Source organism: Pteronotus mesoamericanus, unplaced genomic scaffold (genome assembly GCF_021234165.1).
Source record: "Pteronotus mesoamericanus isolate MK-2021 breed Mesoamerican mustached bat unplaced genomic scaffold, CSHL_Meso_final contig_269, whole genome shotgun sequence".
Classification (NCBI taxonomy): domain Eukaryota; kingdom Metazoa; phylum Chordata; class Mammalia; order Chiroptera; family Mormoopidae; genus Pteronotus; species Pteronotus mesoamericanus.
This window is the reverse complement of record NW_026555114.1, coordinates 3,932,560-3,957,239: the sequence shown is the minus strand read 5'-3', so window position 1 is coordinate 3,957,239 and position 24,680 is coordinate 3,932,560. Positions and strand designations below refer to the sequence as shown.

General features: G+C 47.2%; 1 protein-coding gene across 3 annotated transcripts in view; it reads right to left on the bottom strand.

Moving 5' to 3' along the window:
• Positions 1 to 23,754, bottom strand: part of ITGB3 (integrin subunit beta 3) — a 45,723-nt gene extending 21,969 nt beyond the window's left edge. Inside the window, exons 1-5 of one of the 3 annotated variants that reach the window (XM_054574900.1) lie at positions 23,666 to 23,754; positions 11,928 to 12,013; positions 1,705 to 1,900; positions 1,031 to 1,283; positions 95 to 257 (exon numbers count right to left, since the gene is read on the bottom strand). In XM_054574900.1, the coding sequence (XP_054430875.1) occupies positions 95 to 257; positions 1,031 to 1,283; positions 1,705 to 1,900; positions 11,928 to 12,013; positions 23,666 to 23,738 (771 nt within the window). In that variant the 5' untranslated portion in view covers positions 23,739 to 23,754. Of the gene's footprint in view, positions 1 to 94; positions 258 to 1,030; positions 1,284 to 1,704; positions 1,901 to 11,927; positions 12,014 to 22,129; positions 22,189 to 23,665 lie in introns of those variants that run through there. The other 2 variants (XM_054574898.1, XM_054574901.1) reach the window with 2 other exon arrangements.
• Positions 23,755 to 24,680: the final 926 nt, after the last annotated feature.

The window sequence follows — 24,680 nt, the reverse complement described above, 5'->3', positions numbered from 1 at the left end:
CTTATTTCAGACAGAAATCCCCACAGTTGAGCCCCTTCCTTCCCCATTTGATCAGCACTAACTACACCTGGCATTCCATGCCCTCCAAACTCACATCACAGACTGTAGCCTGCATGATGGCATCAAAGCCACCCTCTGGGCCATCTCGGTTCCGTGACACACTCTGCTTCTTCACCTCCTCATTGAAGCGGGTCACCTGGTCAGTTAGCGTCAGCACATGTTTGTAGCCAAACATGGGCAAACAGGGGGTCTTCACACTGGGAAGGGAAAGAGAGAGTTGAAGCAGACAGCCGGAAAAGGCTGCATGGGGAGTGGCAGGGGAAAAGAGGGGGACAAATATGCTTAGTGGCATGCCCAAGCCAGTTTTATACAACTGCAATTCCCCCAGCAGTTCAGTCTCCAAATCCCTGAAATTACATTGACCTTACCTCTGGCTAGCCTAGAGGATAAGAGAGTGAGCTATAAAATGAGATTGCCTTGGTTCAAATCTCAGATCCTCTACTTACAAGAAATGGGACTTTAGGCAAGTTTCTCTATACTTAACCTGTAGAAATGGGAAATGAGAGCTCATATCTCATGAGTTGTTGTGGGGCTTAAATGAATGAGTTAGCACATATAAAGCACTTAGATCAGAGTGAGGCTCTTGTTGTTGCTATCATCTTATATTAAATACTTTTCTAAAGTAACAATGCAACAATAAAGCAAAAGTTTCACCGATAATAATGTCCCTGAACCATCAATAAATTGATAGATCTGGATCCCAAGAGTCTATTACATGGAGTCATAGAAGTGGTGGCAGTTACTACACTTCAGACCATAAAATGCTGTAACTATGTCCCACCCTGAATCCCACAGCACCCCTATGCCTTGTATAGAAGGTACTTCTGTAAATTCTTGATTTAATTAGAAAAGTCACAATCCATGCTTCCAAAAGCCTGCCTCTTAGCTCAATCCTTCCTCCCTCTGAAAGTTTCCTGCCCCTATTTTCTTTGTCCTCATACTCAGCTTTGGCTTCTGGAGGAGCACTTACTCATAGCAGGGGTTCTCGAGGGCCTCTGGTGGGGAGATGAACATGTATGGTGATACAGGCTTGTCCACAAAGGCCCCAAAGCCAATCCGCAGGTTACTAGTGAGCTTGCGCATCTCGGAGGCCAGCTTGGTACCCAGGTTCTGGATGTTCCTCAGATCATCCTTCATGGAGTTAGACAGGTCCATCAAGTAGTAGATGTCAACAGGGTAATCCTCCACCTGTCGGACTTGGACGGAGAAACTCTTCGAGTCATCTGGAAGGCAGAAGGATGTTAGTTTTTCTCTTCTTCTATAAGACTGAATAAGTTGATTTGGACACGGTTAGGATTAAGTAACTTCTTGATCAAACTAAACTTGAAAACCCTGGCGTTAGGAGAAAGAAGGAACAAACATTTTTTGAGTATCTACTGTGTTAGAAGGGTTGAGTAACTTGCCCAAGGTCAGATAGCTAATACATGGAAGAGTCAAGATTCAAACTCAGATCTTCTGACTCCAAGTCCCAATTCTTTCTATTTCCTTCCATTCTCCTGACCATATCTTTCCCCACATCCTTCTCTTCTGGCCCCATTTCCACTGTGAGCTACTTCCCCAAAGCTTCCTGGTCCTGGCCAGATCTCCACCTCGTGCCATGTGCCCATCTGTCTGGGGTCTCTGGGAGATGAGTCCCATCCCTACCTGGCCGGAGCCGGAGTGCGATCCTCTGGGGACTGACTTGTGTAATCTGGGCACTGTCTCCAGAGCCCCTGTCGCTGAGAGGCCTGGCCTCCAGGGTGCTGACCTCACTGACGGGGAACTCGATGGACTCCAGGGTGCAGTTATCCTTCAGCAGGTTCTCCTTCAGGTCACAGCGGGGTGAGCCTAGAGGCAGGGTCTGTAAAACAAGAGCCCAAGGGGCAGCCCTGCGGTTGGAGCAATGGTGGTTCTCTGCCTCCTGCAGGCTTTGCTGTCTTTCCATGACCTAGAGCTTACCTAGCATTTTGGAGCTAAGCAAACTTGTGTGGTCCATTATACAAAAGTGGGGAACTGAGGCAACAGAGAGATTGGGGGAGTACCTATTCATGGACTGGGAGTTAGGAAGAAAGCCAGTGCAGTGTGGTGCCTGTTAAACTACTGCTTTTCTTTTTTTTAATTATATTTCATTGATTATGCTAATACAGTTATCCTGATTTTTCCCTCTTTGCCCCCTCCACCCAGCACCCCCAACTCCCTCAGGCAGTCCCCACACCTTTGTTCATGTCCATGGGCCATGCGTGTAAATTCTTTGGCTACTCCATTTCCTATACTGTACTTTACATCCCCATGGCTATTCTGGAACTACCTATTTGTACTTCTTAATACCCTCACCTCTTCACCCACTCCCCCACACTCCCTTCTCATCTGGCAACCATCAAAATGCTCTCTGTATCCATGATTCTCTGTTCTTCTTGTTTGCTTAGTTCATTTTTTAGATTCAATTGTTGATAGATTTGTATTTTTTGCCATTTTATTGTTCACAGTTTTGATCTTCTTTTTCTTAAATAAGTCCCTTTAACATTTCATACAATAATGGTTTGGTGATGATGAACTCCTTTAGTTTTTTTCTTGTATGGAAAACTCTTTATCTGTCCTTGGATTCTAAATGATAGCTTTGCTGGGTAGAGCAATCTTGGCTATAGGTCTCTGCTTTTCATGACTTTGAATATTTCTTGCCAATCCCTTCTAGCCTGCAAAGTGTCTTTTGAGAAATCAGCTGACAGTCTTATGGAAACTCCTTTGTAGGTAACTTAACTTCTTTTCTCTTGCTGTTTTTAAGATTCTCTTTATCTTTAAACTTTGGCATTTTAATTCTGATGTGTCTCAGAGTGGGCGTCTTTGCATCCATCTGGTTTGGGACTCTCTGTTCTTGTATATCTATTTTCTTCACCAAATTAGGGAAGTTTTCTTTCATCATTCTTCCCAGTAGATTTCCAATTTCTTGCTCTTCCTCTTCTCCTTCTGGCACCCCTAGGATGGGAATGCTGGACCTCTGAAATTGTCCCCGGGGCTGCTTATATTATCCTCATTTTTTTTTTATTCTTTTTTTCTTCTTGCTGTTTGATTGTTTTTTGCTTCCTTGTGTTACAAATCACTGATCTGATTCTCAGCTTCAACCACTCTCCTGTTGTTTCCTTGTAAATTGTTCTTTATTTCAATTAGTGTATCCTTTGTTTCTGACTGAATCTTTTTTATGTTGCTGAGGTTCTCACTAAGTGCCTTGAGCATCCTTATAATCAGTGTTTTCAACTCTGCATTTGATAGAATGTTTATTTCCATTTCACTTAGCTCTTTGTCTGCAGTTTTGATCTGTTCTTTCATTTGGGCCATGTTTCTCTGTCTCCTGGTTTTGGCAGCCTCCCTGTGTTTGTTTCTATGTATCACGTAGAGCTGATTTGACTCCGTGTCTTGGTAGTGTGGCCTAATGTCGTAGGTGCCTTATAGGGTCCAGTGGCACAGACTCCACTGCCACCCAAGCTGGATACTCAAGGTGCACCCTTTGTGTGGGCTGAGCACACTTTCCTCTTGTAGTTGAGCCTTTGTTGCTCTTGGCAGATCAATGGGAGGGATTTACCCAGGTCAGTCAGCTGCAAGGATTGGCTGTGACCACTTACCACCATCCTCTTCCCTTTGTGGAGGATCAACTGTGCAGGGGCAGGGTGGTGGTGCTCCAACATGGTCTGTAGCTGTTCCCTGGGTGCACAGCCCTAGGGTTCCCAGGATGATGCAGATCAAGGTCAGCCCCCAACTGTGTTTTGCCTGGGGCCACCCTGGCTGAGCTATAAAGCAATCTGAAATGGCTGGTACTTGTGCTGGACTTGGAGATTCCCAGGCAAAGCCAAGCTGTGAATCTAGGCTGGCTGCTGCTAATGTGAGCCTGGGGCTCACTGAGGTCAGCTATTGTTTGTTTGAGAGGATTTGGGAAGTTGTGAAGCACAGCTAAGACCAGACGTTCATGTGGAAAAGCAGCTTGGGTGGGCTATAAGTTGGGTGGGGGGAGTTCCTGGGGATCTCCAAGGTGGGTCAAACGATGTTAGCCAGGTTAATAGAGTCTCAGATATGGCACCAGCTTGCCGGCTCTGTGGGGGGAGGGTTTAGAAAAGGGACAATGGCCTCTGCTTGTCTTGATGCCAGACACTTCAGTTCCTCGCTTTATGCTACTGGTGTCTTTCAAGCTGCTACCCCAGTGCTGGCGCTCAGAGGGAGCGAGTCTGAGTATGTGAGAGAGTGTGTGAGTTCTTTAAGAGAAACTGCTTGGGGTTCCAGGAGCTTCTTCTACTGACTTGCTGGTCCTAGTGTGGAGCTGGGACTCCTTGCTCCCAAGATTTCCCTCCCAAATTCTTATCCACCACACATGGGTGAGGGACCAGCTCGTTCTGCATCTGCGCCCCTCCTATCAGTCTGGATGGATGTGGTTTCTTTAATTCTGTAGTTGTCAGACTTCCATTCAACTCGATTTCTGATTGTTCTGATGGAGTGATGGTTGTTCCATGGATGGATGTGTGTGCCATGTCTGCCTGCAGTGCTGTCTTGACTGGAAGTCCATAGTGTTTTTCAAATTCTGAAGTACAACCCACTTGTGGGTCCCAAAAAGCAATGTAGTAGGTCTCAATCCTCTATCAAATGGAATGGAATAGAATAGAATAGAATAGAATAGAATAGAATAGAATAGAATAGAATAGAATAGAATAGAATGTATCAAAGTATATAAATAGTAAAAGTAAATATTGTTTTGTGAAACATTTCTATACTGGGGGTAGGGGTAGAATATATATAATAAATAATGATACACAATGTATTTCTTTCTGGAGGTCATGGTCAAAACAGTTTGGAAGCCAGTGTGTTAAGACAGTGGCTAGGAGCTAAGATGCATGAGGGCAGGGACTGTTACCTTTCTATTTCGAGCACCCAACCTAGGATTTACCACAGAGGTGAAGGGGGAAGAAGTACGGGGAAGCAGCAGAGAGTAGGGGCGAAGCGCACAGGACTACATCTCAGCATTGCCTCTTACTAGCTGGTTACTAGCATGAGTTGCCTAAAGTCTCCACACTTTGTTTCCTCAGCTGTAACATGAAGATAATAATAGCCCCAGCTTCCCAAGGATGTTATGCAGGACCGAGGAAGACAATGCATGTAAAACACATAACCTACCATAGGATAAGTGCTCATTAAATGTTAGCTATTATTATGAGATGCTCTATAAATAATTTCTGGATAAATTGATTTTGAATCAGCTTCACAAGCTTGGGAAAATCCCACAATGCCAGGCCACTGGCCCGAGTCTATGCTATCACTTTAAGCTTCCTTCCTCATGCTGGACAAAGAGCCAACTGAGAACCCTTCCAAAAGCCCTGGCATGTATTCCACAGCCCTCTGGAGCGCTGTGTGTGTTCACACCTGAGTAGTGAATGGGACACATCTGCACTGGGAGGAATGTGGGAAATCAGGAAACCGGTTCAACCCCAGGCCTGCCACTAACTAGACATGTGCCCTCAAAGAAGTCATTTCACTCCTGTTAACCTCCGATCCCTCACCTATTAGATGACGTGGTGTTTTCAGTCCCTTCCTGCTCTGACATTCAGCAAATTTAGCCAGGACTGTGTGGGCACAAGTCCACGAGGGCTCCTTGCCAGGCTGGGGGGACTGGCGGGAAAGCTGGAAAACCCCACCCTGGACCTATTTCACAACATCTAGGCTTCCGGCCCTCAAACCACCCCCACCTCCACCCACCCCCTCTCACAACCACTTGCAGAAGTCCGCTGAACAAGCCACTCCAATTCCCCAGAACAACTAGTGTTAACAGTTATTAAGCATTTACTGCATGGAAGACTCTGTGATAAGCACTTTGTGTGGGTTACTGCAATCTTCCTGGTCACTGTTCTTTGATGCTGGAACAATTACCATCTTATAAGTGAGGAATTCTGAGGCTGGGAGGCTTCACATATGAGGAACCCAATCTCACAGGCAAGAAATCTAAGGCTTAGAGAAGTTAAGGTACTTGCCCAAAGTTACAGAGCTAGGAAGTGGCAGAAGTGAGGTGCTAATTCGATTGTCTGACTTCAATTATCCTTACAAAGTGATCAAGTTGTATTATGTTCTGCATAGAGTGAGAATCAAGGCAGAGAAGCAGAAATGTGGAAGTGATGGGCCCTGGAAGAGCCACACCTGAGAACACCCCAGGTAGGGAAGAGAATGCAAGATGGGGATGCGGGAGGGGTGGGAAGGGTAGGTAACATTCTGCCTCCTCAGCCCCCTCAGGTGACTGTAGTCATATTTCCAGGAGAAGGAGTGGGCCACAAGGTGTTATCTATGTTTTAAAAATCAGAACTCTGCCCCTGGCCAGGTAGCTCTGTTGGTTAAGAGTATCATCCAAATATGCCAAGGTTGCAGATTCAATCTCCGGTCAGGGCACACACAAGAAACAACCAATGAATGCATACATAAGTGGAACGGCAAATAGATGCTACTCTCTCTCTCAAAAATCAATAAATTAAAAATATTAAAAATCAGGAATCTGTAGCCCAAAGCTCCTTGCGATGCTCAAAGTCTCTGTCCCTCTCCTGCCCAGTCCTCCTCTGATAGGCTGAACAGCTTCCTGGCATGGATGGGAGGGTGAACAATGCCAGGGGGCTACACACTGAATGTCTGTGTCCCTCCAGAAGTTATACGTAAAACTCCAAACCCCAAGGTGATGGTATTAGGATGTATGTCTTGGGAGATGATTAGGTCACAAGGTAAACCCCCTTAAATGGGATCAGTGTCCTTAAGAACAAGCCCCAGAGAGCTCCCTGGACTCTTCTGCCATGTGAAGACATAGCAAGAGGATGGCCATCTGCGACGCAGACGGTACCTTGATCTTGACCAGAAGGATTGTAAGAAATAAATGTTTGTTGTAAAGCCACCCCATCTACAGTATTTTTGTTATAGCAGGCTGAACGGACTGAGACAAACGGCATGGGGACCACCCTGGCCCAAACGAAAAGTAGAGAGAGCTTTTGGAAGTCAACAGCCTCCTTCTTCCTCTCCCAGCTTCCCAGGCATGGCATCAGCAATGGGAAACAGTGCATAAGACTCAAGCTTCCTGACTCAAAAGATTCCAACAGGGACCGTGCAGATCCTCCAAGCCTCTGAGAGAAATGAAGATCCCCCTGAACACCCAACTCTGGCCAGGGACAGACTGACACAGGGCAGGACACGTGAGCACTTTGTGTTTTTGTGCCCAACTCCTCTTGCTGGTCCTGCCCATCTCTCCCGAAGCTTCTCCCTCAGGAAGCAGTCTATCTCTTTTGCTCAGAAAACTCCTTAGCTTATCTCTAACTCCAGTTGCCCACCGAGCCCGAGGGGAAAACCTTTCCAAAAAAGGCAATGATTGCATAGACCAAGATGCACCGAGGAGCTGAGCCTTTCCAGGACTAAGACAGAAGCTGAAGGAGAGAGGGAAGGGCGAGGCCAGGACACTGAGTGAGAACAGCAAGGCTGTCCTGTATCTTCAGGCTGCATCAGCGAAGACAGAGAAGGGTTTGAAGTTTGGAAGGGGGTTTCTTGACTTCATCTCCTAATGTGACAGTCCTTATTAGAAGAAGGTTGGAAGTGCTAAGCCTTGCTGACAGTCCTTATGGCTTGTATATGAATTTCCTTAGAGATATAAACACTAACAAACAAGAGCTGTCTCCATCCCTCCCGTTGTGGTTGCTGGCATCAGAGATCAGGAACGTAACAGGCCTGCTCCTCAGCCACATTCTCCTTGAAAGCCTTTTGTCCCAGAAGAATACCAACACAGTGACCTCAACATACTTGGGCAATATTCCCTCTCTTAATAATGCGGACTGAGTAGGTAGGAAGAATGTCTCCAGGTTACTCAGAAAGAAACTGGAAGGAGGGGTGAAGAATATGAAACCGGATGTTACACAAAAAGGGCAAAAATAACCGAGACACAGGGGAAGACTGAAGCAGAGAGGTGGGAGGTTCCGGCCAATGTGCTCTGTGAGCTGATTGCCTCCCTCTCCTGGGAGAGTGACACATGCTATTACTCCCATTCTTCATTCATCCCATTTTGGACACTGGGAAAGTACAGTGTGAATAATTGTCATTATCCACCTATTTCACAGGGTTGCTTGGGATAAAATAAGACTGTGGATGTGAAATGTTTTCAAAATATAAAAATCTCAATATAAGTCCAATATATTCAAGTCCTTTTGATATGATATAAACAAATAAATGCAAATAGAAGGTGATTCTTTTTTCTTTTGTTTTTTTAATCCTCACCCTGAGGATACATTTATTGATTTTTTTTTAGAGAGGAAGGCAGAAAGAGAGAGCTAGAGAGGATCATCAATTGGCTGCTTCCTGTAGGAGGCTCGATCAGGGATTGAATCGGAAACCTTTTGGTATATGGGATGATGCTCCAACCAACTAATCCATCCGGCCAGGGCAGAGAGTGACTCTTCTTTACTGCTACCATTATGCCATACTCTGTTCTGGGAGCACACGGCATACTATGTCCTGGTACTTACTTTTTTCCCCAGAGAGGTATTAAACATCCTCAACCCAAACAAATGTTGTTCTCTAGACCAATGTCCAGTGACAACAAGAAATCACTTGAATGTGCAAAGAAAAAAGTGTGGAGAAGACAAGAAGAAGGAGAGGAAAAGGAAAGCATTTTAGATCATGGTTATTAGTATTCATGTCCTATTATTTCCAGAGGGAGGAACACTTCTAATAGTAGACATTTTTTTTTAATAACAAGTTAGAGCAAAACTCTCAAAATAAACACTTATCCTCCAGATTTTAAAAAAAGAAAATGTAAAAAGAAAAAGAAAAGCAGCGGAGAAGTAAGCATGAAGTCATGTTAGAAACGAAAAAGAATTAAATAGTGGCCTAAGCCTTTCCCTCACAGATGCAAAGAAGAGAAAAAGAAGTGATTCCTCTGGGAGTCCTCTCCATGCTGGACCCAAAGCCCTTCTTCTCCATCCGTGGAAGTCAAGTAGAGTGTGAGCTGGTCTACCTTCTGATATGTCCTCAAGACAACATAAAAATTCCTAGTTTTTCCTTCCACCTTAGGGTTGCCCAATTTAGCAAATACTTGGGACATTCTTATACTAAAAATTATTTGTTGTTTAATTAAAATTTAACTGGGTGTCCTGTGTTTTATCTGGCAACTTCAACTCTGCCTCCACCCACCACAACCCCATGGTCGGCCCTTTCGATTAGCAGTATTTGCCAAACTTGCTATCATACCAACCCCTTCTGATGCAACAGGTACAGGGTTCATCCTGGGAGTCTTTATATTTAACAAATGCTCGAGGTAATTTTCACCACTGGTCAAGTTTGGCAGGGTTTAGATTGCAACATGGCGCCAATGAGGCCAAGAGCACAAGTTGAATCTCTGTGTGAGGCAGGCTTCTTTGCTAGGTTCACAGCTCACGGACAGCACACCACCCCAACCCATGTCAGTATCCAGCCCCCCCAAGAACACACCCTATGCAATGGGCCCAGAACTTTGCACTCACACACGTTGGCTATGGTTTCTTATAACTGGGCCAATGCTTGCTATACACACCCAGAGCTGCTGTCCTCTAGGACCAAGGGAACGCTGAGCCCAACCAGTTGTTTTTCTAGAGGCTGCCAATCCTGCCTACAGCAGCCAAGGCAGGGAAGGCAGAAGCAAAGTCTCTCCAGGGTCAACTAATCAACAAATCACATCCAAAATGGCTCACATGGCTCACTTTTGGCTTTTTAAGTCAGCAGCCAAGACACTTTTAGCAGTTAAATTCAGCCTGTGCAGGGGAAGCCCCCAGGAAAAAAAACAGCAGCCATGCTTGCTTTACAGCCTGGGATTCCCACCTCCCATTCCTCCCTGGCTGATGCGTTTTGTCCCACAGGGGGCTCCTCCGACACCCTGCACCCTTCCTCCCCTCCTCTCTTTCTTTCCCTCTCTTCCCCTTGTCCCTCTTGCTCAGAGAGAGTTGTAGCCCTTCACTAGACCTTTGACCTTTCCCACTTTCCTGTTTATACCCTGTTCTTCCAGAGACTATCTGATTGGACTTTCTTCCTCCCCTCATTGTCTTTGATCCTAGAGCACTCATTTTCTCTCTGATTCTATTCCCCCTTTCCTGGCTGGTCCTACCTTATGTTTTGATTCTACCCTGTACTTTCCCTGCCCTGCCCTCCCCTGGTTTCCCCATGGGACAAAATTCACCATGGTCATCCATTAAAAATTTGCATTTGTATCTCTGAAATCTGGTCATGAGACAGAGGGGCTTCATCTGGTCAGGTCAGGCCTCGGTTACATGAATTGTCCCTATGTAGTTCAAGAGAAGCGACAGACACTCTAAGAATATGTTTTCTTTTCCACTACAATCCTCTGGGCCACAGTAGTCTTCATTTTCTCTCACTTTGGGAGAAAAAGGAGGGAGAAAAACAGTAGGGCTTCTCCCCTGACTACACCTCTGCTCCAGCCAGCGGCAGGCTACTCATCCGCTAACGCACCCTCCCCATCAGCTTTCCCTTCGCCCACGATTCAGCGGCAGAATTCCCACCTCCTTGTAAGAGAAGCTTGATAATATCAGGATGGTGACCAAGGGAAGAAGGATATGGCAAATGCGAAAGGAGGAAACCACATCACACTCAGCAGCGGCTCAGCCCAGAGGGGTGGAGAACCTGCGGGGGTGGAGGGGAGGGGCTCACCCATCCCCCTCTGCACTCCCATTCCCAGCCCCAGGGAAAGTTTCATTTGCTAAATGAAGTCAATGTGGCCCAGATGTTGGGCAGCTGCCTCTGGAAGCAGTTCCCGTGCTGAACTGCACACAGGCCAAAGCAGTGTGATGAGCTGGCCTCTGCCTCTGGCGGTCCTCTCTGCAGGCACAAACACAGCCTCCCACTCCCACCCGCCCCCCAACCTACCCCTAGCCTGTCAGGGAAGTTGCCTTTTTAGGAAACTCAGCAGATTGGGAAGAGAAGCAGACAGAGAGACTGAGGGCCTGGGTTAGAGCAGTTGGAAAAACTGCGGAGCGCAGGAACCTGCTGCCCTGCAGCGAGGGCGCCTCCACTGGCTGAGACGCAGCCAGGCCAGGAGTTCAGGTAACCACCTGCCGGAGCCCAGCCAATGACTCAGCCTCGGGCTGTAATCACTGGAAACTCTCCAGCCACACTCACCCCCCTACCCCGCCCTGCCACTGCCACCACCAGGTCTTGCCAGCTCCACATTCCCATTCCAGCCACAAACACAGCCGTTCCCTCAGACACACTCATTCCCTAGGGCCCCAGACACAACAAACCCTCTGCCTAGACTCAGCTAACCCTTTCCTGTCACCCTCTGATCCTCATCAAATTCCCTCAATGACACCTAGAAGAGAGAAGGAAGGAGAAAAGGAAGAGAAAGAGAGAGAAAAATGTAGCCCAATAATTAGAGAGGAAAAGGAAAGAGAAAAGACCTGATGAAACATCCCCCCACACAAGGGCACGATCCTTGTTTATTTGCCTTTTAAAAATCCTGGCATGTCTATAAACCAGCCTCCCCTGGGACCCCATAACCCTCCCCTGCCTCTCCTTGGAGACCCAAGGCCCTGCTTCCCTAGGATATTCCACCCCAGCCAGAAGTAAGCGAAGTGTGGCAAAGGGTGGTAATGGCTGCCACAAGTCCAGGAGGGACAACCAAATTGGCCAAGGCCATGGGCCATACAGTGGACCCTGGATGGCATTCCCACCAGCAACATCTTCACATCATCTCACTTCAGCATCCATCAGTGGGAACGCTTCACCCTAGTTTTGTGCAGAAGGGACACGGGGCTTGTGTATTTAGGAGGGAGAAGCTGTCCCAGGGGTCTGTACCTTCACAAACGCAGGCAAGTCTGGGGAATAAGTAAGGTTAGGTGTCTGCTCCTTACCTCGTCTGCGCACCAGGCACACATGGGACTCACGGCCAGACATTGCTGGCAGGAGCTCACACCTCGTGTGGTGCAGATGTTTGGCCCTGCAACAGAGAGACAAAGCTATGAGCCCTGGTCTTACTTGACAAAGTAATGGGCCTGCCCCACCCTTCCCAGCTTTCCCAAATGCGCAGTTTACAGCTCTCAGATAGATACACACAAATACCCTAACCCGACCACAGACCTTTATCCAACACATGCTGTTTGATAAAACAGAGACTGCAGAAGGTTGGGAGAGACCCACCACTGGCCTCCATTAGTGAGACCATAGGAGCAAGGCCGAGCCATGGGCCCAAAGTGTCAGCTCGTAACTGACGGAAAGGCTTGAATTAACAACTAACACCTCCATTGTGCAAAGAAAAATCTGAGGTCCAGAGCGATGTGTCCTCTCTCCAAGTATTCCGATGATGTATTTGCAGTCTCTACAAAGGAGATCCAAAGCCCTGATGCCCTAACATTAATGTGCAGCCTAAATATTGGGGGGGAGGGGGTGACCATGGCAGTGTCCCTGTGGAATTCTAGAATTTTATCAGACTTTCCAATACATATATCTTAGGATCCCAAGCATAGACTGCTCCAGAAAGAACTGTAGAAATGTTAGAAAAGGCTGGCTGATATAAGCTGGAAGAAGATGGAATTTTGGAATTGGAAAGCCTGTATTTGAAATCTGAATGCTCTTCTTACTAGCCATGTCCTGATCTTGGGCAACTCAATTAACTTATGTGAAATGATAATATCTATCTCACAGGATTTGTGCAAGAATTCAGTGAGGTAAGGGAGAGGGACCTGGTACACTACAAAACACTACTCAAATGTGAACAGTCTTCATACTGTCAAAGGATAGAGAAAAATCAGGGGGGAGGAACAGGGACAATGAGAGGGACCAAAATAGCCCTGAAAAGTCCAGCCTGGAAGAAGACCTGAGGCTTTTGCTTGGACAGAAGCCCCCTCCCTCCATGCTTCCCCTCGCTCAGGTAAATCTGGCCTCAGGCTGGGGAGCCCTTCAGTGCTCCCCAGGAATGCCTTTTCCAATATAAGGGGCAAATGGGGAAGACCTATTGTTCCTCATGACCCAGTTATCCTGACAGTTCCTTTGTCCAGTTTTCTAGAGTGGCCCCTTTGCCCCTCCCTCTACCATGGCACCCCCTCCCCCATCAAAATCTTCCACCAAGGGCAGGTTCCCGGAATACAGTGGCTGAAATAGACTGACTTGTCAGAAGTCTGTGCCTGGGCCATGCTGATTCAATGAGCTGCTGCTCTGACGCCACCCCTCCCTCCTGAGCATGTGGAAGGGGCCTGGGCTTCTGTTTCCAGTCATTCCTGAGGCCTGTGTTCCTGTTCAGTCTCAGGGGCCCAGACCCAGCCCTGCTGGAGAAGCAGGGATCTTCAGCAGAACTTTGTCATTGTCCAAAACAAACATCTCCTACCACCCCTTTCCTCTCTGACAGTTTAGCCTTGGGGCGGGGGGCGCGAGGCGGGTGGACATGACTGGCCCTGTTCCTCACAGGGTGATTATAAGGATTCAATGAACGAATCTCTGCCACTCTGAGCGCAACAGCTGGCACACAGAAAGGGCTTAACAAATGCTTCTGCAGTTGCTGATATATTTGTTGTTGCTGTTTTATCCTGAGTCCTGAGCTGTTCAAGACAGGTGAATGTTTTACTTTCTTTTTTCCCCCCTGAAGATGCAGTTCTACAGGACAGCTGACTGTGCTTTGAACACAGGTGGCGAGGGCATGGAGCCAGGGAGCATCAGCCTGGGGAACAACGATCAGTGTCAGCCCTGGCTTCTAAATGGAGTTAGGAATGTTGGTGTTCAAGGAGGCCAACCTAGGAGGGATGGCCAAGAAAAGAAAGCCAGTTAGAAACAAGGGCAGCCAAGAAGTTTGCCTGGAAAGTCGAAGTAGGAGCCTCTGGTTTGGCACCTCAGCCCCATTCACAGGACCAGAAAAGAGACAAAAGGTGGGGGAAATGGAGAAAAAAGAAAAACAAGGAAGGGAGTTGGAACTAGTGGAAGTCATCATGCGTCAATGAGAGCTATTTTGAGGACGCGCTGTCCAATGAGACAGGATGTCAGCACACAGAAACAGGCCACGCTCGCGAGGCCAGGGGACTGAGGAGAGGGCTGTCGGAAGGAGAGGTGTTCGTGGGAAGGGAGGATGGTAAGTACGGCCAACGCTGCGGACATCTCGCTGACTGCCTGCCAGAGAGGGGTTCTGGCCTGCCACTGACCTTTGACTCATCATTAATTAGGTCCGTGGGGACAAAGGGGACTCAGGCAGTGCCTGGTCTTCCAGCGCAGTCACCTGGCTGGGTGAGTCATCCGAAAACAAAACATCTCATGCTAACTGTGGTACGGGTGCATGGTGGTTTCTCTAGAGCAAGTTGCTAAGAAAGATTATTTTATTTTTGTTCCTTCATTAAATGTAGCAGCAACTCAGTAACACAAGGAAGGGGAAGGAGACAGAAAGGTAGAGTTCAGGGTAACACAGACCTCTGTGCTCTGAGCAGAAAGCTCCAGTAAGCATTGCTCAAAGCAGTAGGGAATCCAAACTACCATGTAGGATACATCCTGATTTTATAGATTTAAGAATATTTTTTAAAGTGCATCAGAGCAGATTAAATATGATATTTAACATCAGAAGGCATTTGTGTATAATTTGCCTCCACCAATATTAAAATGTGTTATGGGTTGAACAATGTCCTCCAAAAAGATATGTTGAAGTCCTAACTCCCCCAGTACCTAGGATTGTGACCTTATTTGGAAACAGAGTCCTTGGAGATGTAATCAAAATAAAATCATTAGGGTAAGTCCTAATCCAATAAGACCGATGTCCTTATAAGAGGAAAGTACTACATGAAGACAGACACAAAGGAGGGAGAATGCCACACAGTGACAGAGGCAGGGACTGTTGTGCTTCAACTGGAAGGCAAGAAATGCCAAGGACCGCCGGCCACCAGCAGAAGGCAGGAAGATGCAACGGAGGATTCTCTCCAGAGTCTCAAAGGGAGCACGGCCCCGCTGACACCTTGATTTCAGGTTTTCAGGCTCCGAAGAGAAAAAATTTCTGTTGTCTTAAGCCACCCAGTTAGGGCAGCCCTAAGAATCTAATGCAAAGTGGAGCTGCATTTCCACGGCAAATATGACGTGATTTTGAGGAACATGGCCCTGAAATACTCTGCATGATTGAGAAAAGCCAGCCAGGAATGAACACTTTGCTATGGTTAATCCATCTGTGGACAATGGAAAAGGGATTAGTTTTACACTTTTCTACTCCTATACATCAATGGTGTCCGCATTCATTCATTCACTCAACAACTTTTTATTGAGCACCTAACTGTGCCCTGCACCCTCCTAGGCACTGGAGACACATTGGTGAACTAAACAAACCTCCTGCTTTTGTGGAGCTTAAATTTTGATGAGGAAGATGAAAACAAAAACAAACACAACAAAAGTACGGTTTTAAAAAGTACAGGGACAGGCTTCCCTGAAAATAAAGCAGCAAGAAGGAATAGGGGCATTGAGAGGAGGCAGTCTCCTTTAGAGAAAGGGGTCAGAAAAGACCTTTCTGAGTTGACATCCGAAAATGACATAGAGAAGATCACGGGAATATCTAGGGGATAAGCATTACAGGAAAAAAAACATGGCAAGAGCTAGATGGACCTCAGTCTCTTAAAGAAATAATAGGAAGAGACGGGGGGCGGGGAGGAGAGGCACAGAGAGGTGGTTGGAGAAGCAATCAGGGACCATAAGTAACATTAGGAAACTGTAGCCATGGTAGGGAGTGTGGCTTTCATTCTCCATGTGCTGGGAAGCCACCGGAGGAATCTGAGCAGAGGTGAGCAGAAAAAAGATCATCCTGGCTACTGAGAGGGAGCAAGACCAGAAAGAGACCAATTAGGAAGCTATTACAATAGTCCAAGCAACAGAAGGCAGAGGTTTGGATTTGGATGGTAGTGGTGTTGAAAGCGTGGTCAGACCCCAGATGCATTCTGGGACTCACTGATGAGTGGTACGTGGGGCATGGTGGAAAGATGGGAAGGATTTTGCCCTGAGCAAGTAAGTCCCCTTGGACAAAGTTCAGATGTTTTGATCGCTGGTTATACCCGTTCACTGACCCTGCGGCCAGTAGTAGACCCTGCCCTTGTAAGTGAAGCCAGGTCACGTCTGGTTACCATCTTTAACTGGATTAATTAGTTAGCCATGTGCCGAACACTCCAAAAAGCCCGTCCTCAGACAGAGTCCCGTCTTCTGTACGGTTGTGATAACACAAGCCCCTGGGAAACACTGAAGGGCAGGGGCCGTGAAACAATGACCACTCTCATCCTGTATGTAACAGTGGGAGTGGTGGAGAAAGCATACAGACCCTGGCAGGCAGGACAGGCCTAAAGCCACATTCACCATCTAAATCAGTGTGACCTCAGACACATCCCTTCATCTCTCTGGTGCTCTCTCAAAGGTCCAGTGACCCTTTGATTCTCAGGCACATCAAGAACGTACTGTTCTTGAACTTACTGTTATTCCCTAGTATGTAACAGGTCTAACCCAGCCACAGCAGCTGAGCACTGGAGACCCCACGCAGCGGCTTCCTCTCCCCCATGCTACCAAATATGGGCAGAATACTTATCTCATGAGTTGTTAGGTTTAAATGAGATAACTTGTGAAAGAACCACCCATAGTAAGTAAACCATAGTACGCTTTGGTTTTGTTCCTCCTTACCCTGATAGCAATCACTTCCTGCACTAGAAATGCCCATCCCACTCCCCTCTATCTCGGGGTCAGAGAGAAGAGGGGGCCCTTTGACTGTAATAGGATATAGGGAAGAAATCACTGGTCAGGAGACAGGAGCCCCCAGGGACAGACCCCACCAATGCCACTAAACTACTTGCCACTTCACCTCTCAGGGCCTCCCTTTTTGCTTCTCAATAAAACAAATGGTGTTCCAATAGATGACTTGCAAGGTGCTGCCAGCCCTGAAAGTTTATATTCCAACCAGAAAGCACCAAAAGGGTGACCAGCACTCTTGGAAGCCTAGTTTCCCAGGGCCCAAGACCCCTCAAACAATGAACAAGTGTCCATTTCTTCCTGCTGGCCTAACTGACAGTTTTTTTTTCTTTTTTTTCAATTACAGTTTACATTCAATATTATTCTGTATTAGTTCCAGGTGTATGACATAGTGTTTAGACAATCATATACTTTACAAAGTGTTTGCCCTGATGTTTCCTGTACCCAACCGGCACCATACATAGCTATTACAGTGTTCTTCACCATACTCCCTATGCCATACTGTACATCCTCAACACGATTCTGTAACTACCCATCTGCACTCTCAATCCCTCCACCTTTTTCACCGGGTCCCCCAGCACCCCTCCCCTCTGGCAACCAGCAGTCTGTGCTCTGTGTCTGAGTCTGTTTCTGGTTGGTTTGTTTTTATTCATGTATATTGTTCTTTAGATTCCACATATAAGTGAAATTATATGATATTTGTCTTCGTCGAATTGGTGTTTTGGGTTTCTGCAGATACATACCCAGAAGTGGAAACACTGGGTCCTAAAGTAGTTCCGTTAATTTTTTTTGAGGAACCTCCCCCCTGGTTTCCAGAGCGGCTGTACCAATCTACATGAGGGTCCCCTTTTCTCCAAATCTTCCGTGGCCTAACTGATGTTTGATTCAAATGCTGAATCTCAAGCTCTGGAAAATTTCATCAGTACAGGCCCCGCCCCCCGCCGGTTTCACTCGGGGTAGTGAAGAGGCAAGCCTGTACCAAGCTCTGCCGGAGGCCAGCCCAGCGGTGCCCTGCGGGTGACCTCCTCGGCAATCAGCTGTGCGGTTCTGCTGCTTTTGCTCCTCCAGCTCCTGCCTTGTGGATACGGACAGTGGACAGCGGTGCTGTCAGCAGTCCTCACTGCCAACCTCTCTCAGTAGGAAGGCAAACTGGTCGCACCATTTGGGAGGACAATTTGGCAAAACCTATTAAAATTTAAATTTAAAAATATTCATGGACTTTGGCCCAGCAGCTTTAGTTCAAGGAGTTAAGCCTGCAGAAACACTTGAACACAGGGGCATACTAATGAACAAGGGTATCCCCTGCAGTTTTATTTTATAGTAGCAGGTAACTGGGAATGATCCCAATGTCTGCCAACAGGGAACTGGTTAAGAAAATTCAGTCTGTGTATATATAACTATGCCTTCTGGTTTGAATTATAGCTCTTAGGGTAAATAATGCGAAACCATAAACTGACATAAGAATATGCCTAGGGTGCGTTATTAAGTGGCAATGATCCTATTATAGATAATCCTGCTAGAGAAATAACAATAATGATAAATAACTATATATATCCAAGAATTCCATTAGCAAAGAGATTTTGATTTGACCACATGGATTTTTAACGTGGCTATTAAATGTGCTATTTGCTGAACTTCTGGAGCTGTCTTCTGGGATGAAGTTTTTCAAGCATGTTTTTAGCTGCACACCTTCCTTTTTTCCCTCCAAAAAGCCTTATGTGAAATTTCATGTTATTAATGTTAAAGGAAAACTTCTCCAGTTGATGGTGGGGAGGGGCAGAAGCAAACCAAAGTCTCTCCTTTCATCTCCTCCGCCCACTTTCAGCCCCTGAGACACCAAGGGACGGAGGCCCAGAGGTAAGATGACTTGTTCAAAGTCAAGCGGCAAATTGATGGGAAAGCCGCAGGGCCATGAATCAAATACAAGTTTCTCAATTCCAGACCCACAGTTCTTTTCACACTGAAGTGGTTTTTTTCTATATAAAAGGAAGTGGCTTTTGTATGTTTAAAAAATGTTATATAGGTTTAGGTAAAGGGATACATATATGTGTGAATTGTATGTGCAAGAGGGAAAGACCTGAATAGAAACCCCCCCCTCCACATCCAAGCAATAGTGGACATGAGGGGAGAATAGCATTAAAGGGGAACCAGCCGTTTTACTCTCCAATGTTTGACTTTCTCATAATGGGCATATATCATCTCATTCTCTCCTTGAATATTTGACTATCTTTACTAACTGAACCGAGAGCCGAGAGCCACTGAGAGGAAGGAGAGTGGTCTTTTTGTGGGAGCATGACAGAAGGCAGAAGACTTACAATGGGATTTTTTTTTTTTTCAAAGATGCTAACAACAGATTTTTAAAGGCAGAATAGCCCCAGGTTTACTTAACAGCCTTTGGTTCCAAGGACTGTGACATGCCATATTTGGCCACAAACTATCCATTGGTTTTAGGACCAAGAATAATAAGTGCTGGTTGCTGCAAAACTCTCTCCAATATCCTGAAGATATTACTACCTAGCACGTGGGAAATCTAATGGCTTAATAGATATGGCCCAAATGCATCTACCCAATTGAAAAAAAATTTAGAAATTGGAGGCTGGATCCAGGTTTAATAGATGTAGCCCCCTCCTTCCTGGGCAGCTAGCTTAACACCTGAGGAGGGTGAAGTAGCCTCGGGTAACCTCTTAGACTTCTGACATGCAACAACAACAAGGAATCACAAACGTATTATACTGCGTGCAGAAGCCAGACTTGGAAGGACACATACTGTATGATTTCATTTATGTGCTATGCTGTAAATGGCAAAACTATAAGGACAGGAAGCAGATCAGTACTTTCCAGGAACTAAAGATAAGAAAAGAGAACTGAGGACAAAGGAGCTCAATGGAACTGTTTAGGGTGATGGAAATATCCTGTAATCTTGATTATGGTGATGGATACTTGAATGTATGCATTTGTCAAAATCCATAGAACTGTCCACCTAAAAAGAATGACTTTTACTGTATGTAAATTATATCTCAACAAAATTAACTTTTAAAAAAGAGTGCTCCTGGAGATACTGTGTGTATGGAGAGAAAGGCAGATTTTATCAACTGTTTTGCTGGAGAGTTTCACATTTAAATAAAACCCAGCATTTTACACAGGGAGAATAGGCAGTGTGATTGCCCTGCTCCAACCTGCATTTCCATGTGTGACCTGAGCGCCCTCGGGCGCGATGATCTTCCCGCTGGAGGGGTCAGGCTCAGGAGATGGGGGAAGGGGCGATGGGGTGAAGGAGCCGGCAGGCAGCAGAGGGAGCCGGGTCAGGTTAAGCGGTTTATCCCTGAAGCTGCTCAGTCATTCCCCCAGTTAATTATCTGTCTGCTGATTCATGAGCTGTGGTTCCTGCGGGCATGCTTCCTCACTACTCCTGCCAACAAGGGCGGAAGGATTCTTAGAGCTGGGAAGGGATGATAACCAGAGATCCTGAGGGGCGGGGGGAGTTGCAGAGGAGGAATTTCTATTAGGAAATTCCAGAGTCATATCCAGACTCCCCCTCCTTGTTGCCTCCTGGTCCCATCTTACGCTGTCCCCAGGAGACCTCTGCCACTTGTATTCACAACTTTGAGGGGGATAAAGGAGAATGCTGCTCTCCTGTGTGTCTCCCCCAGGAAGAGAGGGGACAGACACTTCAGAGAGGGTCCCCTGACTTTCCGACACCCTCAGATCAGAGGTCTAAATGGTACAATAGTGCAAAGGTCCAAATGCCCAAAGAATTCATGATCTCAGCTGTATTCTATTATCCTCCAGAATGCCCAGGTGGAGCACTTGAGGACATTTTGTGAATGAAGGCAGATATTTAAATACTGAGTTTCTTACAGTGAAACACATCACCTATAGATGTCTTTTCCTAACACTCCATAGGTATTTATGTTGCTGCCTACGTGCCAGGCATTGGGCACAAAATGCTGACCAAATAGACATGTCCTTCCCCTCATGAAATCTGAAATCTTGTGGATGTCTTTTCCTTTCCCCTTTAGTCAGAGACAGGATTTAAGGTTTTCTTATGGACAAAGCAAATGTATAAGCCTCTCTCCTCTTTGGCTTCTTCTGCGGTTCTTGATGGGTCAGAGTGGCTGAGATATGCTGAGCCACCGATAGGGAATGGCTGAAATCAGAAGGGCCTCCCAGTTATACAGGTGTGGGAAAAGGGACCCCATCGGCCTCATCCTGGGAGCCTGGGCTGCACACACTCAAGAAACAATGACAGCTCTTGCCTCTCATATATAATAGATACCATGGATAGCAAGAATGATGACAACAGTAGTTGCCATTTATTGAATACCTATTTTGTGCCTTTATCTCATTTAATTGGCATAATCATAGAAGTATTGTTTTCTTCACTTTACGGAAGAGAAAACAGAGGACTCAAGAAATTAAGTAACTTGCCCAAGGTACCACAGACAATAAGAGTTAAAATCAAGAATTAAACCTACATCAGACTGGCTTTAAGCCATAGCTGTACCTTTCACCAGTCAACAAGCTTTCCTCCCATGTCTCTTCAGGCCCCGAGGGTTGCTGCAGAGGGCTCAGGCGTAGTTTCCGAGATAGAAATTCAGGAGGAGAAATCAGCACCTCAGCTCAGAACTAATCAACTTAGATGGGGTGATAGCAAACAAAACTCATTACCCATTAGGTCCTAGGGTAGAATAAAGACCTACATATGGAGAAGCCACAAAACTCAATACTTCTTGAGTGATGCTAAAAAGATCACCTTTGTACATAAATCCCAAAACTCAATTCTACCCTCAACCAACTTCTCTCCTCCCCATACCAGGCTCTACTCTTCTGGGACAGTGTTTTTTTGCCACCCATACCCAGTCCTTTCTATGGCCCTTTAACACTGTGTGTCCCAACCTAACCCTCCTACTCTCATCCTACCACCTGCTTCCCTGGGGGTCTGATGACACCTGCAACCCAGCCACCAACACTGGCATGGGCGGGGCAGGGGGGAATTAAATATAAAAGGTCTGCTTTTACTGGGGCCTCATTACTCGGGAGGTCTGGCTCTAGAACCCGTGCCCTTCAACACTATTCTACCCTGCGTCTCTGAGGGAGCCTGGGGACTAGCTCAGCACAACCAGCCCCCACGGCTGAAATCACAATGCAGCTGTGAACACATCGCCTACTGGACAGCGGAGGCAAACTTAGGTGTGTCAATGCAGTGGAACCCTGCATGGGTCATGACAACTGTGTAAACCAGATCAACAAAAGGTATGCTAATGTTGAGGGGTGGAGAGAAAGACACCAAAATAACATATAGACTCTTCATCTTCACTAATACTAAGCCATGAACCACACTAGGCTCTATCTGATGTTGCCTTATTATACTTACTTCTGGAACTGTTATATATAATGATTAGACTCAGAAATCATCCAGAAAATCAGAAAGCTGTGGATGTGAAGGGAAAAGAAAAAAAATGATTTAAGTTCACAGAAGCAGGCTCTTCACAAGAGACAGCTGAGTTGCCCTTCTGTATTTCTCCACTGGCGCATCAACAGCAGACAGCTGAACCAAGGCTCCAACAACGCCCCCGGCAGAATGCTGGTGGCTCTATTTCTGTGCCATGGTCACTAGGTGCTCACTGCAGCCTAAAGGAATCAGTTGACTTATCTGAGCTTCTATGACATGTCTTCAGCAATAACAACTTATCTGTAACTCTTCCATCAAGATTATGGTTCACAGGATGCGGTCATGGGTGTATACTTCCCTCCAAACTCATCAAGTTTTATACATTAAATATATACATTTTGTATGTCAATCATATCTCAGAAAAAGTGATTTTTAACAAAGATACTGTTGTCCTGTATAATCTTTTTTACACACACAGGTCTTGAAGGCAGTTATCAAAGTACTTCTGATTAGCTATGTTTGAAATGGACTTATCAATAAATCTTATTTTTTTTTAAACAAAGTACTTTCTGCAGGGTTTAAATTGTTACAATGAGCCCCGCTTCTTTCATTGAAAGTACGTAAATGAACATTTGTGCCTCCTCTGAACACTTGAGCCTCCTCGGCAAGGGAAGACCCCTGAGGACCAGGGGCCAGCGTTCTCTCTGGGAAGCTCGCCAGGGCCCCGGAGAACCACGCGCAGCGCCCCAGGGCTGCGCTGCGCACGGGCCCTCCCCAGCACCACGGAGGCCAAATGCCAACCGCCTTGGCCGCTGACAGTGTGTGCAGAAGCAGGGGAGACAAAGCCAGGGATCCACGCCAGCTTTAGGGACCCTTGGCGTGGCTCCTCGCGTGCACTGGAGATATTTCGAACGCGTGGTCTGTACCGGAAGCAGAGGCATCTCTGCCACCCGGGAACAGAGCCCTCATTCTTCTCCGAATCGCTCACGCAGGGAGCCACCGAGTTAAAAAAAAAAAAAAAAAATCGGAGAAAGTGTAACACAAAGAAAAAAGAGGAATGTCGACTAACTGGCAAACCCGCGCACGCACACTCTCCTGAGAAACTGTTCAAGCGCCTGCCGCAGCCGACGCGCGGCAGCCGCCCCGGGAAGCCGCGGTCGCCGGGCTGCCGCGACCAGCCTCCCCTGCCACGGGCCAGAGCACCTGTGAGGCGCGCAGCCCGGGCGAACGCGGGGCGCCGCGCACGTCGAGGCCGCCCAGATGCGCCTAACCCGGCTAACGGGTTAGGCGTCCGGAAGGACCAGCCCTAGGTAGCCCATCACCCTGCCCCCCCGGGGCCCGGAAGGTCCCCAGCTCCAGGCTCCGACGGCCCCAGCCTGGCCCCGCTCACTCCGTGCGCGGCCGCGCAGGACCCGCCCGCCGGGTTTTCCCGCTCCGAGTCTGCCAACTTGGCTGCGGCAGGATGCGCGGCGCGGATCACTGGACAGCCGCGTCCCCGCCGCCTGGGGCCTCACTCACCTCCGACGCCCACGCCGACGCCCGCCAGCGCCCCCAGCACCAGCACAGCGGCCCAGAGCGGCCGCGCTCGCATCTCGTCTGTCCAGCGCCGCGCTCCGCCTCGGCCGCGCCCGCCCGCCCCACAGCGAGCAACAGCGCCCGCGGCTGCTTTTCCCGCAGCCAGAGGGGAGGGGACGTCGTGGGTGGGACGCAACGGGGCGGGCCAGGGACTTGCGCTTCCTCCCCTAGGGCCCTTTTCTGCACCCTGAGCCGGAGAGGGGGCGATGGAAAACCGCGCCTTCTCTCCCACCGCCTCGATCCGCGGTGGTTGGGAGCAGAGCGAGTCCATGGGCAAGGCACATACATCTTCCGCAGACATCAGAATCCCAGGGTCCACGCCCGCGCACTTGGTGTGCTTAGAAAAGCCAGGAGCATGTGGCCCCTCTCCTGATCTAGTCCCACATCCTCAGAGACATCCACACGGCTTTCTGTTTTGCCTGCATCGCTCTTTCCCTCTGGCCCTTGTGTATCATGCATTGACACTTTCATACATTTAATTGACAAATACCTATTGAATATCTAACTCTGTCTGTCACTGGTTTAGTCCTTTATCAGTCACAAATTTCTCCTTTGTTAGTTTGGTTTTCACGTAGACTGTAAGTCTCTTGAAGACAAAACCACATCTCAAGCTTGTATAAGCAGCGATGTTCCTAAAGGCCTCTCTCTCGACAAATTCTTGCTCACACAAGTAAGTATCTGATGAATATTTCAGGACACAATTCAGTAGTCCCACCCCCTTACCCCTTTCACATGGAGGGATACTTTCCAAGCCCCCAAGTGGATGCCTATAAATGTAGATAGTGCCAAACCCTGTATATACTGTTTTCTTTTCCTATATATGTAACTTTTCACTTAAAGGAAGCACTTTATGACTTCTCTTTTACATATCAAAATTGCCAGCACCATCACTCTTGCACTTCGGGACTGCTAGTAAGTAAAATAAGGGTCACTTGAATACAAGCACTGTGATACTGTC